The sequence below is a fragment of the Gambusia affinis genome, linkage group LG16 (assembly GCF_019740435.1).
Source record: "Gambusia affinis linkage group LG16, SWU_Gaff_1.0, whole genome shotgun sequence".
Classification (NCBI taxonomy): domain Eukaryota; kingdom Metazoa; phylum Chordata; class Actinopteri; order Cyprinodontiformes; family Poeciliidae; genus Gambusia; species Gambusia affinis.
In genome coordinates, this window is record NC_057883.1 from 23,320,844 (window position 1) to 23,332,164 (window position 11,321).

The 11,321-nt window shown below is 45.7% G+C and overlaps 1 protein-coding gene and 1 long non-coding RNA gene across 3 annotated transcripts; one reads left to right on the forward strand and one right to left on the reverse strand.

The window, feature by feature from the left end:
* On the reverse strand, positions 1-6,858 carry c9orf72 (C9orf72-SMCR8 complex subunit). 2 transcript variants are annotated; one of them, XM_044142642.1, is made up of 10 exons: positions 6,675-6,858; positions 5,444-6,312; positions 4,488-4,583; positions 4,336-4,400; positions 3,863-3,935; positions 3,053-3,169; positions 2,743-2,978; positions 2,588-2,645; positions 1,008-1,117; positions 1-684 (listed from the first exon to the last, which is right to left on the reverse strand). In XM_044142642.1, the coding sequence occupies exons 2-10, from the start codon at positions 5,888-5,890 to the stop codon at positions 498-500; spliced, it is 1,389 nt and encodes a 462-aa protein (XP_043998577.1). In that variant the 5' UTR covers positions 5,891-6,312; positions 6,675-6,858; the 3' UTR covers positions 1-497. The 2 variants fall into 2 exon arrangements, with proteins under 2 accessions (XP_043998577.1, XP_043998576.1); XM_044142641.1 differs by having other exon boundaries at positions 2-684; positions 5,444-5,919; positions 6,675-6,815.
* A 397-nt stretch (positions 6,859-7,255) lies between these two features.
* LOC122846004 lies at positions 7,256-9,184 on the forward strand. Its single transcript, XR_006373179.1, has 4 exons — positions 7,256-8,029; positions 8,203-8,331; positions 8,436-8,652; positions 8,802-9,184. It is a non-coding gene; the product is annotated as an uncharacterized LOC122846004 (long non-coding RNA).
* The last annotated feature ends 2,137 nt before the right edge of the window (positions 9,185-11,321 follow it).

An 11,321-nucleotide genomic window follows, 5' to 3' on the forward strand; every position in this document is an offset into this window, starting at 1 on the left:
TAAACAATTTTGATGTTTTATTTAACTTTTATTACTGAAATGTTTCTTTCTGATGGACAGAAAACAGAAACAGCTGAGAAAAAGATCGACAAAATAAGATAAAACATGAATCAGCTCAGGTCCTGGCAACCAATCAAAGAAAAACAGAGAACCCCGACAGCCAATCAGAGAAAGGCAGAACAGAGTGTGAAGCTATTCATCTCAGATTTGCTGATTTATCGCCTGTAAACTTTAAATGTTTGACTCACAGTTGAGCCGGAGTTTAATAACTCGTCATAATTTAAATTATTCATGATGATAAAATATTAAAAAGCTCCAGTAGTCTCACAACTTCAGCACATTTAAAATAAATATCAGCTTAAATCCAAGTTAACATCAGACCGAGTTCTGGTTCCTGGAGACAAAGGAAGCTAACAACTTCAGTCAGAACCAGCCGTCTGAATACTGGATCAGAACCCGGTCCGATCCAGTTAAACCTGGTTCTGAACCTGGTGGGATCAGAAGCTCATGAGCACGTCCCTCTCCTGCATGCTGGTGTAGAACGGCTTCCCGAAAACAAAGGAGTGAAGCCCCGCCCTCAGCTTCTCGGCCATCGCCATGACGATGTTCAGGTCTCCCTCGGCCTTCAGGTCCAGGTCAGCCTTCAGGTTCCGGAGGGCCCGGAACGGCTTCTTCCCTTTCTGCCTGTGAACAGAGGCCAGCTCGGTTCGATCAGCTTAATACATATTCAATAACTAAAGATCAATAATTTCTGCTGGTAACAGATTCATGTTTGTTTCTGATCCGTTTGTCCTGATTTAAAACCTAAAAGGTTTTTATTTACAACTTCAGGTGCTGGGGAACAAATCTGGATTGGGCGGCATAAACAAGGGCCACAAATGGCCCACGAGCCGCACTTTGGAGCCCCGGTCAGAGGTTATAAACCCCACCAGGGTCACAGGTCATCGTCCTGCCGGGTTTCAGACATGCCCGCAGCATGATGCTGCCCCCGCCGTGCGGCCTCTTACGTCTCGTCCTCGATGTACTTGAGCAGCGTGAGCGCCTTGCGGTGCAGCAGCAGCAGGAACTGGGCCAGGTAGGCGCTCCTGAGGGCCAGGCCGGGCTTCAGCAGGAACACCTGGAGGAAAGCGGCAGCAGCGCCTCAATTATTCAGTTCAACACATCAAACTGTTTCTGTTCGTTTGGCAGCAGCTTCTACTTCCTGCCCTTCACAACAGGTCAGGCTGGTGTTGCCATGGCGATTAGAGCAGGCACCAGCTCCAACCTGTCCAGTTTTCCCAGTTTTAACTGGTTGATCTCGGCCAATCAGAAAAGCTCTGAGCCTTTAAGGTCCATGTGAAAAGTATTCACCCCATGGATGTTTTTCCTGTCTGGTTTCTCCCAGTGGATTTTCAGCCTGGCAGCCACCAGTCTAAGCATTACTTTATTTATTTAAAGTGTTTTTCCTTTTTTAATAGCTGGTGTTTAGATATTATTAATAATGTCTTCCAATAACACATAATCACCTGGTGGTGTTTCACAATTTCCTGCCAACTTTAAGCAATTTTTTAACTTCAAAACACAGTAGGCCGCTGGTTAGCTAACTGAGAATGAGAACTAACTACCGGGTTAGCTAACTGTGATTAGCTAACTGCCACTTAGCTAATTATCACCTAGCTAACTACCAGGTTCATTGTTTTTCTGGAGGAAACATGGTTTCTGACTCCTGGAGGTTAAAATTATTTTTTATCAACTATAATTAAGTTCAATCAATTAATAATAATATATGTCACAATAGACATGTGATGTGATTGTGTCCAACAGCTCCACTCTGGAGAGCTGTTGCTTTGCAGCAAGAAGGATCTGGGTTCAATTCCCGGCCCGTGGTCTTTCTGCATGGAGTTAGCGTGGAGTTAGCATGTTCTCCCTGTGCATGGTGGGTTCTTCCTCCCACAGTCCAAAAGAATTACTGTCAAGTTAATTGGTCTCTCTAAATTCTCCCTAAGTGTGAGTGTGGTTGTTTGTCCTGTCTGTCTCTGTGTTGCCCTGGCGATGGACTGGTGACCTGTCTAGGTGACCCCGCCTCTCACCTGTTGACAGCTGGAGACCAGCTCTGCCCTGACCCCAATGGGATAAGACCGGAAGAACATGGATTTAATGTTTAAAATATTTAGTGAACTCTGATCCAGAACCGCACAGCATTCTGGGAGATGTAGGCAGAGGAAAGAACTGCTCAACCTCTCATTGCAAGTGAAGTGAGGTTGGTGGAATCAACCAACTCACTCAGTCTTTGGTTAACAAGGAATAGCCTGCTTTGTGGTTACCTAGCAACAGCCTGCTGAGTAACTTGTGGTTACCAAGAAACAGCCTGCTGAGTAACTTGTGGTTACCTAGCAACAGCCTGCTGAGTAACTTGTGGTTACCTAGCAACAGCCTGCTGAGTAACTTGTGGTTACCTAGCAACAGCCTGCTGAGTAACTTGTGGTTACCTAGCAACAGCCTGCTGAGTAACTTGTGGTTACCAAGCAACAGCCTGCTGAGTAACTTGCAGCAGCAGTTTCATGTTTCTCCATCGTGCTTCATAACTCCCTCAATAAAAACTTCTCACCTCGTCTATGAAGGATCTGACCAACGTGTCGGTATGCAGGACATCCTGGAAGATGTTCCTGGGAAATGAAGGACAAACATCACATAGGTTACCTATCAAATAAACACCTGGGGGCGGGGCTTACAGATTAGGGACGGGGCTTAGGGCGAGCTTACAGGTCAGGGGTGAAGGTTTCATCCGTGTGGATCACAGTTTCCGGCGGGATGTCATCCTCGCTGTCGGTCTTCCACAGCGCGTTGAGCTCAGAGCGCATGTAGCGCCGCTGGTTGAAGGTGTGTTCATGGCACGGTGGCATCTGCTTCACGGTGTTGATGTCCACGTCGATGTGCGTGGTCGGGTACGGCGCGTACAGCACCTGGCGGAACGGCAGCACAAAGCTGCCCGTGGAGTCCTGGAAGCAGATAGCGGCAGCGTCAGACGACGGGTCAAAGCGGGCCTGCAGAACCGCACGGCGCCAGCAGATACCTTCAGGAGTCCCTGGACAAACAGACCCGTGTCGTACTTGAAGGAGGAGCTGGCCCGGCAGAGGCGGGAACATTTCCTCTCAGCTGGAGTCAGGAACAGGCAGAGCGTCCGGACGATCTGGTGACACACGAGCAGAACCTCAGAAAACTGGAGGAATTTCAACTCAGAGGTTTTTAAGTCTCCAGTTCCATCCAGAACCAGCTGGGTCCAGTTTGGCTCGACTGCTAGGCTATGTGCTAGCATCAGCAGAACAGCGTTTCACACTGTCAGCGTTCTCATTTCTGCTGTTTGGAGCCATTAAAGAGGCTGATTAGCTCAGAATAAACTTTCATATTCAGAGGAACAAACAGCAGCATGAGCTTCTCATCGGGTTTTCACAGCACTGCTAACTGAAAAGCTAACTGTGCTACGCCAAGGCACCTGTTATATACAATACTTCTGCTAATGTGCTACACTTACACTGTGAAATCTAGCAAAAAAAGAGCTATACCAAGATAGCATTTGGCAGAGACTAACCCTAGTATTTTGTGTAAGCTAAAACTGAAGGGCTATTCTAACATGGTGTTTAGCAGAAGCTAATTCTAAAGCGCTATACTAACATAGCATTTCACAAAAGCTAATGTCAAAGCGCTACGATAACTTGGTATTTAGCAAAGGCTAGTGTTATTCTAAAATGGTGTTTAGCAGAAGCTAACAGTAAGGTGCCACACTAACATGGTATTTAAATTAGCTGTGCCGTTAGTGCATTAGCAGGTTAGCAGGGGTGAGCCTGGTGCTGTGTTTACATGCGGTTGGTTCCAGTAAACCCACCTTGTTTACTTTCTCTGGGTTGCTTCCGACCACGACGGAGCAGCCGCACGTCTGCAGATGTGAGCTGATGGCTCTGGAAGACAGATGCTTGAAAATTAGAGCCAGTTAGTATCCAATTAGCTCTGCTGATCAAATGAACCATTCTACAGTGCTAACTGCAGTCAGTGAGTCTGGGGATCTGGATGTACAGAGCAAAGGAACAAGTCATCGCAGGCTGGCCTTCTATGGTCACATATTTGGTCTTGTCCTGCTGTTAATGCCAGTCTGGAGCCAAAAGTCGCTTTGAAATGACTTTTTAAATCATCACAGGATGATTTAAGGATCTAAAGCTGGCCTCCTGCTCACTAGCAGGCGATTCCTCCGTCTCGGTTTCTCTGGGGAGAAGCTGAGCTGGGAGAGCGCCATCACTCATCATCAGGCGGCTGACGGGTGTTAAACGACCATTGTTTGTCATCTGTCTCCATTAGGCTTACTTGTGGAGGAAGCCCTCATGGCAGCTGTCCCCGATGTCGTCATCATTTAGCACGGTGTCTCTAATCTGCTCCACAGGAAACAAACCGTCCAGATCAGAGAAAACCTGATTTAATTGCTAGAAAACAAAACCAAGCACCAGATTTCAGCTTACGTCTATTTCCTCAGGCACGCAGTGAGACTTCATGGAGGCCAGCAGCTCCATGATGGGGGCGATCTCTAGGCTCAGCACTGAGATGATGTTGTAGCCCTGAAAGTTAGAGGGAGCAATAAACCATGAGCTTCGGACAGTGACCCGGTTCCGACCCAGTTCTGATCAGGTTCTGACCTGGTTTATGGACGATGGAGAAAAACTTAACATCGACTCAGAGACAAGAAACATGGTATTGACCTGAAGCTAACGCTAAAGCAACACAGTGTTTACTGCCAGCTAATGCTAAAACACTAAAGCAACACAGTGTTTACTGGCAGCTAACGCTAAAGCGCTAAAGCAACAAAGTGTTTATTGGTAGCTAACGCTAAAGCGCTAAAGCAACAAAGTGTTTACTGGCAGCTAACGCTAAAGCAACAAAGTGTTTACTGGCAGCTAATGCTAAAGTGATAAAGCAACAAAGTATTTACAGGCAGCTAACGCTAAAGCAACAAAGTGTTTACTGGCAGATAATGCTAAAGTGATAAAGTAACAAAGTGTTTATTGGTAGCTAATGCTAAAGCAACAAAATATTTACTGGCAGCTAACGCTAAAGTGATAAAGCAACAAAGTATTTACTGGCAGCTAATGCTAAAGTGCTAAAGCAACAAAGTGTTTATTGGCAGCTAACGCTAAAGCGCTAAAGGAACGAAGTATTTACAGGGAGCTAATACTAAAGTGCTAGAGCAACAAAGTGTTTACTGTCAGCTAATGCTAAAGCAACAAAGTCTCTATTGGCAGCTAATGCTAAAGTGCTAAAGCAACAAAGTTTTTACTGCCAACTAACGCTAAAGAGCTAAAGCAGCAAAGTGTTTACTGGCAGCTAATGCTAAAGCGCTAAAGCAACAAAGTTTTTATAGGTAGCTAACGCTAAAGCAACAAAATATTTACAGACAGTTAAGCTAAAGCTCTCCCCAAACCTTCTGCATCCAGATGCGTCCCTTGCGGATGCCGTGTGTGAGCCGCTCCACGCAGACGGCGTGCAGCGGCAGGTAGAAGGCCAGCTCGGTCTGCGGCAGGATGACGGACAGGGCGCACGTGTTCTTGTCGCCCTTCAGCTCGCCATCGAAGATCAGAGACACGATGATGACACCTTTCTCTGCCAGGACGAAGAACTTGACGTCCACGGCGCCGCACTCGGCGTTGCGCAAGATCTCTCCGTTCAGCGTGTGGTTGGCCAGGAAAGTGACCTCGCCGTCGCTCAGCGACATCGGCTGCTCGCCTCGCGGCGCCCACATGTGGCGCACGCGAGGCCCCAGGATGTTGTCCCAGTAGGCGAAGGTGGCGGCCAGCAGGGGGCACTCTCCCTCCACCGCTACCTCTGTCTTCGCTACGGCCGGGGACTGGGGGGGACAGCCGGAGGACATTTGACCGGAGACGTCTCCCTCTAATTTAGCTACAGCGGTAACAGAAAATGAAGATTATAAAATCAGTTGGACGCAGAAGACATGTCCACATGAGCAAACGTCTCCGTCCTCTGAGACAGGTGTCAGAGTTCAGACTTCAACATGGATAGACAAAAAGATGGATGAAAAGATGGACAAATTGTTGGTTGGACAGATCTCGCTCTGTCCCACCATCTATCAGATCTGCCCATATTTGTCCCAACCAGTAAAATCTGGGCCTTCAGACGGAAGTCCTGCAGAAGGAGGAGATGCTCAGGATGTTGGACAGACGATGTGGGAGGAGTCAGGGAGGAGGACGGAGGTGGAGGAGCATCATGGAGGTGTTGGTGACGTCAGAGCAAGGTCTGGGATGGGGACAGAAATGAAAGCAGCTCCCAGAGGAACTGAAAGTGAGCAGAGAGAACTCCCTGCAGTCAGCTGAGCCGGAACCAGAGTCCATGAAGAAAACCAGAACTTCCCGGTTCTGCTGATCATTTAGCCGAACACACAGCAGACGGAGTCTTTTCTACACAGTTCGGTTCCTGTGCTGACATGATCTGCATCATCCCGACAAATTAAAATCACAGATTATAGATGGAAAATATGAGTCCGCTGAGGCGGAACATTTTGGATTTAATCCTTTGAATTAGCCTCAATTTAAATGGATCCTAAACACGTGACCTGCGTACTGATGAGCGTAAAAACGGTCAAAATGAGAGTTATAGCAACAGGCTAAAAGGAAGTGGATCACATGGTTCTGACTCACCTTTCCTGTCCTTTCCGAACCGAACCGCCGAACTGCAGCTGGGTCCAGTTCCTCCTGATAAACTCCAGTTTAACGGTGGCTAGCTGCCTGCTGGTTTGTTGTGCTGTTTTCACTTTTCCTCGTACGTCACATGACGTCAGGATCCAGGCGGCGCAGCGGCCTCTGCTGGTCGAGGCAAGGCGGTGCACCGGGAGTCATGATGATGTCATTTTTAGAATCAGTTCCCGGACCATAAATAACTAAAAATCAAAATGAATGGGTTTAAATGCCACAGAACTGGACGGGTTCGCCTTTAGGGTTCATCTCCTGATGATGCAGTTCAGTTTAAAACCATTTATGCTGTTAGTGACGGTACGTCAGATTTACTGACACACCAGAAACATGAACAAAAGGTTCCAACAGGTGTTCTGTTAATCTGTGCTACCCGTAAATCCGTCCTTTTGGGAAGCAGCGGGGGGGCAATGACTTTTTTACTCAGCCTTTCAATGTTGGCTTCATGTTTTCTCCATTTTGGATAAAAGCTGCTCTATAACAGCAAGCAGGAGGAAACAAACGATGATCATGTGACCAGTGGGTGGAGACTGCTCTCCTCTCACTTGTGTACCTGTCACTTCCTGTCTACTTGTTTCCTGTCTACCTGCCGCTGGCTTTAGGCTCATCAGTGATTCTGAGTCTGGATTTCTCAGATTATGTAACATGATGACTCCTATTAGGGTTAAGGGTTAAGGGTTAGGGTAACCCTCGGCCCGGCTGCTCACCTGGTTCTGCTCCAGTTGTTGCGATAATATCACCTGGTGTCTGAGCCCACGTTGTCTGTCCTCATCAGTTCATCTTGAGGACAGGCAAGCTGATTTCACCGGAACCCTGAAACGGGTCGGCTGCTGCATTCTGCTCCGGGTCCAGTCCTTCCCTCCTGGTGCACAGCGCTTCTCCCAGCGGGACGCTTAGATCAGCTGCAGCGGATTGATCAGCAGATAATCGATCCTCTGGTCTACCCAGCGGCCTTTGGCTGCCTTATTGACCCAACCTGAGTTTGGACCAACAGGTAACAGCAGGACGAGTTCTGGAAGACTCGGTTCAAACTCAAGACATTTTCTGATTCAGCCACAGAAGATGTTGGAAGATGGAAATGTTTCTGATAATGTCAGATCAAACCCAGACAGGATGAAGTTCCGGAACAAAAACGTGACCAGTGACTGTCAGGAAACAGAAACGGGTCGGTCAGTAAAAACCACATCCTGCTGATTTATTCTGCACTTCCAGGCCGTCTGACAGAAACTGATGAACATCATGAATTATTGTTCTTATTAACTTCCAATACCGTCACAGGGAGAGCAAACGAAGACACGTAAAAGGTTTGTGAGTATTTTACAGACTGTGATGTTTTGGGTGATATTTCATAAGCAGAGTATGAGTCTGTGACCACATGCTCCCCTCCAGTCAGAGTAAAATCACATTCAGCTCACATAACAACATCCACACCACATTTCCTCTCATATCTCCTGATTTCTCCTCCTTCCCCTCCCAGTGAATCAAATCTGCAGAGTTTCTCCCCTGCAGCCCCAATTCAACCGAGAGCTTCATCGCCGCTCCGCAGCCCAACCAGTCAGGCGATAAATGGACTGACGACAAAACAAAAACAGATAAACTTTCCAAGGTCAGTGAGCATCCGCAGCGTTCAGCCTCCGGCCGCGCTGCTGATGTGATTTCACTCTGAGAGCCCCCGTCCTTCACTGCAACCAGCACTTTATGTTTTCACAGCCAGTCTCTTCTCACGCCCCGTTTGGACACAAATCTGAGGTTTTCCTCTCCAACCCACTGCTATAAATACCGTACGCATTCTGCTCTGAAGAAAACACTCTGAGGTCAGGCAGACTGAAGGATTTCTTCTCCAGGTTCTTCTTCGATGTTCTGAGTTTCTCCACTTCCTTATTCGTTTCTGTCTCTTCAGCTGAAGCACCAGACATGTAATCCTGCTGTAAGCTAAAACACGACATGCTTTTCACTGCAATTCAGTGTAGCTGACCTAATTTTATTTTATCAGGTTTATTTTGCAGTTTATTTTATAGTGTAGCTCAGCTGATCAGGAGAAATGTTCTAATATCTTCATGTTTTTATTGTTTACAGCTTTATTTCCATTTAATCCAGAGTAAAGAGCCAGAAAGGAGAAACACATCCTGACCGGATTTATTTCCTTTACCGGCCCTCAGTCATTTTCAGCCTCATCATTTATTTCATAAAGTGACAGAAGCTCCTGGTCGCTGCCACACGGCGGTTATTTTAAACTGCCGTGTTTCTATTTCCATTCGATTCATGATCCGTCTAACGCTGTGTGCGTCTTCACCTCTGGAAACGAGTGGGAGGCGATTCTGCCTCTGAGGCTGTTTCACCTTTCAGCCCAATTTATGGAGAGAAGAACGGAAACGTTAAAATGGCAGCAAAGATTCACATCATGAAACGTTTCACAGCTTTCAGCAGCTGATCAAGAACAAACTCCACAGGCATGATAACGATGGGATGATGGTAATATATATTTGCAGCTGATCAAGAACAAACTCCACAGGCATGATAACGATGGGATGATGGTGGATTTAATACATTTACTATATTATAAATGCTGTATCTTCATTTCTGTGGATTTAAGAGAAACTTTTCAGATTTTTAGAGAGAAAAAATTACTGATTTGTTTTGATCAGATTTTTTTTACCATCATGACTTTGGATTTTATTTATAAACTCTGAAGCTGCGGGGCTTTTGAGTAAACATGGAACCGTTTAGACCTGATGTTTCTGCTGTAAAACCAGCACCAGGGTTCAGACACGGCAGTGGCAGTGTGATGGTCTGGGTTGCTTTGCTGCATCAGAACTTGCTGTCAGACCCAAAAATCCAGGAGATTCTGGAGGAAACCGTCAGTTTGTGGCTCAAATGCTGCAGATTTTGACCCGATGGAACCAAATCTAAGCGGCGGCGCCAACGCCACCAAATCCAGAAAATATCCTGCCGATAAAATCAGGCAGGAAATCAAAATGCAAGAGGCTGACGGCAGTTCAGACAGACGAACATTCAGCAGAGTGTTCCTGGTTCCAGGCAGGAAAACTCCATAATTCATGAAACCAGAAGAAACAAACAGACGTGCGGAGACAAGGAGATGCTAATGTCAGGAAGCAAAGCTGCAGCACAAAGCAGCACAAACGGACTGGCTGCACCTTCTGCAAAATTAAAGGAAAATGGGGATTAATGGGAAAAAATGAGACAACAAAGGTATTAGGATTTGAAATGGGGAAAAATATGGCAGTTAAAAATTGGAGGAACAAACTCCCCAAAACTCAGGGGAAAGTAATATACTGGAGATGAAGACAGAAATCTTTTACAGGCAAGGTGCTAATGTTGAAGACAGAAATCATATCAGCCCTTCCATTTCCCCCACAGGATAACGAGTCGTTTCTTTTGCCTTCTTAGGTAATTTGTAACACGGGAAAATTGTTTACTTTTTTTGCAAAAATTGTTTGTCTTTGGATTTATTTGTAAAGAATGAATAAAAACAGTGAAAAAGTGAAAGTGCACTTTCTGCAGGAATGAGAAAACAATCACTTAAAAATGTCTGTGCAGTGAAAACCCAAAACCAACAAGCTTTATTAAACCAGTGACAATATTCAGATCTTAATAAACTGTTTCCAGACGATCCATCCGGTTACAAACGCCTCATAAATTATTAATGCAGCTAATTGGGGATTTTAAGTAGAAAGAGTCAAATTGGCAGGCTGAGCGTTTCTGCTGAGAGGTTACAGAGTCTCAGCTCGTCTTCATTAGCATCACGGCTCCTGGAGAGCAGCAGGCAGCAGAGAGACAGAGCAGCTGCAGCAGCTCAGAAAGTCCAGCGCTGCAGCGTGAAGCATGCTGCAGCAGGTTTCTGCATCCTGCTGCTGCAGCACAATATAGGAGTTGATTTTCAGTCAATAATTAATTAATATTTGATAAAAAATAATATTTTCATCAAATATTAATATTACATTATGTATGTTTGCCTAAAATGTAAAGAGGCAAACATTTCTAAAAGTTACATCATGCAGCAGTTGAAGTGTAATTGTGTCTCACTGATATCTAGTAACATAAACGGGACATGAAGTCAAACTAAAAAAAGATAAAAGGGAGAAATAATCTCTTCTAACGGCAGATTATTTCAGTTAAAACACAGAAAATGTCCTATGATGACTTAGATAAACATTTTCAGCAATAGTAAGAAATTACTGACATAAATTTGTTTGTGTATGAAAGTTACTTATAAGCAGAAATTAACAGGACTGGAGTCGGGTTAAAGTGGATTAACCAGGACAGGTGTGTGAACGCTGCAGCCTGCTGTTGGTCCTCATCGGTTTTTAAACTCTTCTGTAATTGTTCTTGGTTTCTATGGTATCAAGTTTTTCATTTATTTCAGTTCCTGCCCTTGGTTGACTCCATCTTGTTTTTTTGGACATGAAGTTGAACATGATTACACATCTGAACAGGAATCAGTGCATTAATATTAATCTGAGGGCAGCAGTGGAAGTGCAGACTCAGCATGTGGTTCTGGGTTCCTCTGTTACGTAACGGCGCCGAGGCTTTCACCTGGACGGATTCACACCGTCAACGTGGCTCCGCTGAGCTGAA

Excerpts from the sequence above, each read along its gene's own strand:
- c9orf72 (XM_044142642.1), bottom strand. The coding sequence starts at position 5,890 with ATGTCCTCCGGCTGTCCCCCCCAGTCCCCGGCCGTAGCGAAGACAGAG. Across the intron at positions 3,936-4,335 it reads CATGAGGGCTTCCTCCACAA|AGCCATCAGCTCACATCTGC; the intron begins GTAAGCCTAATG and ends TCTGTCTTCCAG. Across the intron at positions 1,118-2,587 it reads TCAGATCCTTCATAGACGAG|GTGTTCCTGCTGAAGCCCGG; the intron begins GTGAGAAGTTTT and ends GCTTTCCTCCAG.